This window comes from Bufo bufo, chromosome 2, assembly GCF_905171765.1.
Source record: "Bufo bufo chromosome 2, aBufBuf1.1, whole genome shotgun sequence".
Lineage (NCBI taxonomy): Eukaryota > Metazoa > Chordata > Amphibia > Anura > Bufonidae > Bufo > Bufo bufo.
In genome coordinates, this window is record NC_053390.1 from 315,175,430 (window position 1) to 315,183,536 (window position 8,107).

Sequence of the window (8,107 nt, forward strand, 5' to 3'; positions counted from 1 at the left end):
ATGGAAACTCTACAAAGTGAATAGGAGCTACGGAAACAGCATAGCATATCAAGTCGTGATATTTCCATAATTCTAGAGCTATAGATACAGTGTAAATCACTGTACTACACTATTTATGCATCTTCCATTGACTTCTACAGGCGATATGGAGACAGTATTACACAGCCTTCTTGGCTGTTTCCGTAACTGTGGCTGCCGTATAAGATGGATATTCTGATCTTAGCCTTGAATGGAATACCCCCTTAAGGAGACTTTGAGAAGCAGCTAAGAGAGTTTTGAATTACATGCAATATTTCAGTAAGGGCTCATGCACATGAATGTATTTTTTCTTTCAGCTTCCGTTCAGTTTTTGTTTTCAGATCATATGCGGAACCATTCACTTCAATGGGTCCGCAAAAACAACGGAAGGTACTCAGTGTGCATTCAGTTTTCGTATTTCCGTTCCACTAAAAAGTAGTGCATGTCCTATTATTGTCCGCAAATCACGGACTGAGGCCCTATTCAAGTCAATGGGTCCGCAAAAAAACGGAACGCACATGGAACACACCCGTATTTCATCTGTATTTTGTGGATCCATACTGTATAAATGCTATGCCCAGCCCATATTGCTCATGTGTTTGGTGATTTAATAAGTTACGGTTTCCGTTTCCCATCCGCAAAAAACGGATCGCATACGGAAACTAGGGTTGTTTCGGGTATCGAATTTTCGATACCCAATTGATACTTTTACTTATTTTTTTCAATACTAGGCTTCGCTATTGCGCAGTCTAGTATCAGAGAACAATGAGCGCGTTGCTCCCAGCACACTCATTGTTCTTCTCAGCAGCACAGGGTAGAAGGAAGCAGTCTCTCCCTCCCCCCTGTGCCGCTACTCCTGCTGCCACCAGAGAGAGGGGCGGGCGCACTGCGCCACCAATCAAAGTAAATGGACCTTTTATCTGGCAAAAAATTCTGAACTAAGTATCATGATATGTACAGCGGCGCCCAGGGATCTCACTGCACTTACTATTGTTCTCCCGCTATGTCCTCCGGTATCTTCGGGGACATGGTTATACTGGGCGGAGACTGCCCTTGTTCTCCTGGGCATCTCCTTCTCCCAGGCTGTGACCTCTGCGCTGCAATTCGCCAGTAGTAAAATCATTGGTGGCAGTGGCCACAGGGTCCCCTACCCTCCTCCTCATTGGTGGCAGCGGCAGTTCTGATTGGAGCTCCAGAAGTGTAATCCTGGGGCTCCGATCGGTTACCATGGCAGGCAGGACGCTACTGAAGCCATGACTGCCATAGTCAGCTCCCTGATGCTGTGTGTACTATGCACAGGGCAGCAGGGAGAGTGTAAAGTCCTATTCACCATAATAGAGCTCTATCAGGGTGAATAGGACAAGGGATTAAAAGATCCCAGGTTCTGGTCCCTAAGGGGGAAATGGTTATTAAATAAAAAGTAAAAATAAAAAATATTAAGTATAAATCGCCCCCTTTCCCAATTTTACATATAAAATATATAAACAATAAATAAATAAACATATTACATATCACCACGTCTAAAAAGTCCAAACTATTAAAATATATTAAAAAATTCCTATGCGGTGAGCACCGTAACAGAAAAATAAATAAAAAAATGCTCGATTCACAATTCTTTTTAGTCACACTGTCTGGCCCCCCAAAAAATAGGATCATACTGTTCTATTATGGGCCTGACGTTACATAAAATGTTGAATGCACGCAGCTTTTTTTGGTGTTTTTTTTTTTTTTTTCGCGTGGTATCGAGTATCGCAATACTTTTTTATGGTATCGAAACCGAATCAAAATTTTGGTATCGAAATAACCCTAACGGAAACCATACGGATATGTTTTATGGAATAACGGAAGAGGACTAACATTGGAGAAAAAAAATAATACGGAACAAAGGATCCTTGAAAAACGGACCGCAAAACAACAATGGTCGTGTGCATGAGCCCTAAGTCTGGGCTTGTGTTTAAGGAAAAAAAACACTCCTGGAAAGGGGAAAAAGTACTTGCCAAGAAATCCACCATTCAGCTGTCATCTTCTTCAATATATCTGCTTTTCTGGCACTTTTTATGTTGCTAAAAGCTTTAAAATTTCATTTAGTAACATATTTCTTTATTTCTTTAGGTTCACTAAATCATGGTTGGTCAAATGAACTATCAAGATGGAAGAGTGCTGTAAGCGAGCACAGCAACATAATGGAGGGCTGGAAAAAAACATGGGTATGGTAATTGTGTGTGATTCCTGTTAGTAGAGGTGGAGCTAGGCTTTCCTCAGGGCAAGGGTTCAGCATTGCACACAACCAGCCCCATATTCCCAACCCCCTGCCCCATGCGCTGTAGCCACTAAAATTGATATAATGAACGAAGAAGTAGAAATAGAATTTTTTTTTTTTTTTACACTAAGCCACTCTACCCAATGAAAAACTATACTCACCCAGTTGGACTTACCGAATAACCTCTATCAAAGGGTACATGACAGTACCAATACACATTGCAATAAATGAAATAACCAACAGGTCCTACCGCATCCAGGGTGTCGCTGACGTGTCAATGTGATGTCTGCTTGAACTGTGTTGATAGAGCAAAAAGAATACCGTAATCACATAAGGAAGGTATGGTAACTGCCCTTTTTAAATCTCCAGTAGAGGGCACTGTGCTGGCCCTGTAAGACCAAGCTATCCCAATGTATAACTGGGTAATCTAGGGCATTTCTCCTTTGTGCTACCACGCAGCAGTTATGCCCACCTTTGTGTCCCTTCACTGCAGTTATGTCCTCATTGTGCCCCAACTTTGCCCCCTAGTGTCCTCTCCAGCTCCATAAAAAACAAACAAAAAAAAACAACTTGGCTGTTTCCCTGATATTCGGCACATCCTGCGTTCCTCAGCAGAAGCACGATGTGCTCACACACACACCACTCGCTGTCAGCTGTGCAGGAGGCTGGTTCCCGGGCTTTCACCGCTCCTCCCACACAGCTAGCAATCTGATGTGCAGCTGCTGAGGAGCACTGGAGATCAGCGGAATGGTGAAGCAGTGAGCGGACAGTTCCCTACTTCACCATGGAAATAAACCACCCGGCAGGTGCGCCGTCCAGCCTCTGCACCCAGAGCACATGCCCCCCACCCCTTCACTATGCCCCTGTCTATTAGGTTTTTCATTTGACATTGATTTTACCATAACTAAACCTATACATTTATATGTAAATTGTTATGATCCTCCCCATTTTAAGGCACATAAGGATTATTCTCTCCATTTAATGAGAAGCAGGCATGTTAAAAATGCAGCCCAATCTGCAGCATGTCTTTGACTTACATCCCTGCTCTGTCTATGCTTAGAAATCATGTGGGCTATCCTGAGTGATAGGCAGCCTTCCCTATACGACTGTGCGTAGAGATAGTGTTTACTGATGGGACTGCCCACTGGACTCCTAAGCATAGAAAGAGCAGAGATTTATACAAATGAATTACAAGTTATACTTTTCCCTCCCATAAAACTATATACAGTCCTGTCCATAAATATTGGGACATCAACACAATTCTAAATTTTTGGCTCTATACACCACCACAATGGATTTGAAATGAAACTAACAAGATGTGCTTTAACGGCAGACTGTCGGCTTTAATTTGAGGGTACATCCAAATCAGGTGAACGGTGTAGGAATTACAACAGTTTGCATATGTGCCTCCCACTTGTTAAGGGACCAAAAGTAATGGGACAGAATAATAATCATAAATCAAACTTTCACTTTTTAATACTTTGTTGCAAATCCTTTGCAGTCAATTACAGCCTGAAGTCTGGAACGCATAGACATCACCAGATGCTGGGTTTCATCCCTGGTGATGCTCTGTCAGGCCTCTACTGCAACTGCCTTCAGTTCCTGCTTGTTCTTGGGGCATTTTCCCTTCAGTTTTGTCTTCAGCAAGTGAAATGCATGCTCAGTCAGATTCAGGTCAGGTGATTGACTTGGCCATTGCATAACATTCCACTTCTTTCCCTTAAAAAACTCTTTGGTTGCTTTTGCTATATGCTTTGGGTCATTGTCCATCTGCACTGTGAAGCGCCGTCCAATAAGTTCAGAAGCATTTGGTTGAATATGAGCAGATAATATTGCTCGAAACACTTCAGAATTCATCCTGCTGCTTTTGTCAGCAGTCACATCATCAATAAATACAAGAGAACCAGTTCCATTGGCAGCCATACATGCCCATGCCATGACACTACCACTACCATGCTTCACTGATGAGGTGGTATGCTTAGGATCATGAGCAGTTCCTTTCCTTCTCCATACTCTTCTCTTCCCATCAGTCTAGTACAAGTTGATCTTGGTCTTATCTGTCCATAGGATGTTGTTCCAGAACTGTGAAGGCTTTTTTAGATGTCGTTTGGAAAACTCTAATCTGGCCTTCCTGTTTTTGAGGCTCACCAATGGTTTACATCTTGTGGTGAACCTTCTGTATTCACTCTGGTGAAGTCTTCTCTTGATTGTTGACTTTGACACACATACACCTACCTCCTGGAGAGTGTTCTTGATCTGGCCAACTGTTGTGAAGGGTGTTTTCTTCACCAGGGAAAGAATTCTTCGGTCATCCACCACAGTTATTTTCCGTGGTCTTCCGGGTCTTTTGGTGTTGCTGAGCTCACCAGTGCGTTCCTTCTTTTTAAGAATGTTCCAAACAGTTGTTTTCGCCACGCCTAATGTTTTTGCTATCTCTCTGATGGGTTTGTTTTGTTTTTTCAGCCTAATGATGGCTTGATTCACTGATAGTGACAGCTCTTTGGATCTCATCTTGAGAGTTGACAGCAACAGATTCCAAATGCAAATAGCACACTTGAAATGAACTCTGGACCTTTTATCTGCTCATTGTAATTGGGATAATGAGGGAATAACACACACCTGGCCATGGAACAGCTGAGAAGCCAATTGTCCCATTACTTTTGGTCCCTTAACAAGTGGGAGGCACATATCCAAACTGTTATAATTCCTACACCGTTCACCTGATTTGGATGTAAATACCCTCAAATTAAAGCTGACAGTCTGTAGTTAAAGCACATCTTGCTCGTTTAATTTCAAATACATTATGGTGGTGTATAGAGCCAAAAATGTTAGAATTGTGTCTGTCCCAATATTTATGGACCTGACTGTATATCAATCTGCTCCGCTCCTCCTGCTCTAACATTCTCCACTGCATTTCCAAAGTGATAGGTTCACTTGAAGACAAAATTTACATTTTTTTAAAAATATATAAACTGTTTTATAGATAATAAATATTTGCAGTAGTATTCAATTGATCACCTAGTAACAGTGAGCTTGTGATGGAAGGATACATAAAACAGAGAAGGTTCACAGCCCCAGATTGTGATATGTGCAGTATGGCTAGTTTCACACTAGGGTTAAAGAGATCCTGAACAGCTTGCTGGAGCTCTCTGGATCCGGCGTTGCTGGACACTACCTGAATGCCTGCCGGCCCCCTTAATTATAATGGGGACCAGCGGATATCCGGAGAATCAGCATTAGGGTGGATCCAGAGATCTCTTTAACGCTAGTGTGAAACTAGTCTAATATTACAGATTATGTTGCCCGAGAGCTCCAGTATAATGCATCATAAGGTAAGCTTCATAACGGCAACATTTCCGGATGACCTTTTTACATTGTGGCTTTGTTCTCCACTACAACCGCTTCATTGGTTAAAGTTTTCAATCTTTTGATAATTTTTGGATCTTCCTCCATCAACATTTATGAACATATTCCCTTTTGCAGAAAGCGGTTTCATGTAACTCTGCTGTAACACTTGACCCAATTAAAGCTGCACCCAGGAATCTGCTGAAACTGTTTTCTATTATTGCAGGAGAGCTGCAACAAGAAGGATGTCAATTAGGCAAATTCCTGGAATAGACCTTCATGGACATCGTTGTATTATGGGGACAGAAAAAAAAAAATGAACTTTGTGTCACTTTATTTTGCAAAGCGATTTTACAGCTTTATGAAATTAGTTCTTGTGCATTTGTCAGTAAGTATAATTTGACATTTGGAGGACTATTTAGATTTAGGGTACTTTCACACTAGCGTTATTCTTTTCCAGCATTGAGTTCCGTCACAGGGGCTCAATACCAGAAAAGAACTGATCAGTTTTATCCTAATGCATTCTGAATGGAGAGCAATCCGTTCAGGATATCTTCAGTTCAGTCTTTTTGCCTTTTCAGGACAGAGATAATACCGCAGCATGCTGCGGTTTTATCTCCGTCCAAAATTCCGTAACACCTTTTTTCTCATTGAAATGCATTAATGCCGAGTGTTCCGACAAATCTGATCCGGCATTGCGGTCTGCGCATGCTCAGACCGCCAAAAAAAAGTAAAAAAAAAAATGTCTGATCCGTTTTTTCCGGATGACACCGGAGAGAGACGGATCCGGCATTAATTGTCAGACGGATCAGGATGCCATCATTATTTGGATACTTTTGAGAAATGTAAAACCATTCAGCATTTGCACTCCATTTCATCAGCGCATAAGTGACATAATCTGTAAAATCATTGCTTGCCTGCGTAGGTAACTCAGAGGTAGATGAAGGCACTGACTCACTTTACAAAGTGGTGAATATATTTTGACCATTCCCTTGTAATAAAAGTGATTTATATCCAACAGATTTTTGTGTTTTTGTTTTTTTGCACTTTTTCATTAAAGGAAATCGGTATTGCCTGGTATGTAGGTAAAACCGTTATAACATAACAAAGACAGGTGCACTCTGCGGTCTTACTAACCCTCGTACTGGTGTAAAATTGAGAATTAGCCAACATATCCTACTTGGAGGACATGTCTGAGCCCGAGCACCGCGCCAAGGTTTCTCAAGTAGCTCGGGAACCTAATGCTAAACCTACCTGGGCTGTATGGGCAATACCAGGAGCCAGTGGGCGAATTACAGGTGCGCAAGGTCCGACTCAAAGCAATCTCCCAGTAACCTCCAGCATGTGACCATGCATACAATGGGAGGAGGCAGAGAGCTCTGAGCCCCACCCAAGACTGGCTGATATAGCCTGGGCCTCACATGTGCACCAGAATGCTGCCTGTGGATGGAAATGAAATAAAACCGTTATACCATACAGGACTCCAAGATGTCCCAGCCTTCCAACTCTACACTGTTGGATAGGACAACAGATCTTAATTAGGCCTCATGCACATGGCCGGTGATTGGCCGTTCCGTGCATTGGGGACCACAATTTGCGGCTCCAAATGAACAGGCAACGTCAGTGCGGATTCCGCAGACTGATCCAGACCCATTCAACTTGAATGGGTCCGTCCAGACCTAAAAAAAAAAAGTAGTGCATGCACTACTTTTTTTTTTGTGGTGTGGATGCACAGACAGAAACCTGTGCCTCCATTCTGCACCTGCACACGGCCGGTGCCCGCATATTGCAGACCTGCTGTTTGCGGGCCGCAATACGGGCATGGCCAGGCAATGGCCGTATACATAAGGCCTTAGAAAGTCCTTTCTTTATACTTCCCATTCTTTTTTAAATCTACTGCTGGCTTTGGCTCAAAAACGTGCATGAACTACTGTCACAAAAACAGAGGAGCTTTTCAGAAAACGCTGTTTTTGAAATGACTAAGGCTGCGTTCACACGGGCGAGATTTCCGCGCGGGTGCAATGCGGTAGGTGAACGCATTGCACCCGCACTGAATCTGGACCCATTCATTTCAATGGGGGTGTTCAGATGAGCGATGATTTTCACGCATCACTTATGCGTTGCGTGAAAATCTCAGCATGCTCTATATTCTGCGTTTTTCACGCAACGCAGGCCCCATAGAAGTGAATGGGGTTGCGTGAAAATTGCATGCATCCGCAAGCAAGTGCGGATGCGGTGCGATTTTCACGCACGGTTGCTAGGTGACTGTCTATACACTGTATTATTTTCCCTTATAACATGGTTATAAGGGAAAATAATAGCATTCTGAATACAGAATGCTTAGTAGGTGATCAATTGAGGGTTAAAAAATAAAAAAAATTAACTCACCTTGTCCTCTTGTTCGCGTAGTTCTCCCGGTCTTTAGTTCTTTAAAAAGATGAACTATGGGCTAAAGGACCTTTGGTAACGTCAGATCACATGCTC

The 8,107-nt window shown here is 42.7% G+C and overlaps 1 protein-coding gene across 2 annotated transcripts in view; it reads left to right on the forward strand.

The window, feature by feature from the left end:
* SEMA4D (semaphorin 4D) overlaps positions 1 to 6,174 on the forward strand; it is a 78,260-nt gene extending 72,086 nt beyond the window's left edge. For both annotated transcript variants that reach the window (XM_040416954.1, XM_040416955.1), the window contains 2 exons: positions 2,131 to 2,225; positions 5,850 to 6,174. In XM_040416954.1, coding sequence (XP_040272888.1) covers positions 2,131 to 2,225; positions 5,850 to 5,879 — 125 coding nt within the window. In that variant the 3' untranslated portion in view covers positions 5,880 to 6,174. The remainder of the gene's footprint in view (positions 1 to 2,130; positions 2,226 to 5,849) is intronic.
* Positions 6,175 to 8,107: the final 1,933 nt, after the last annotated feature.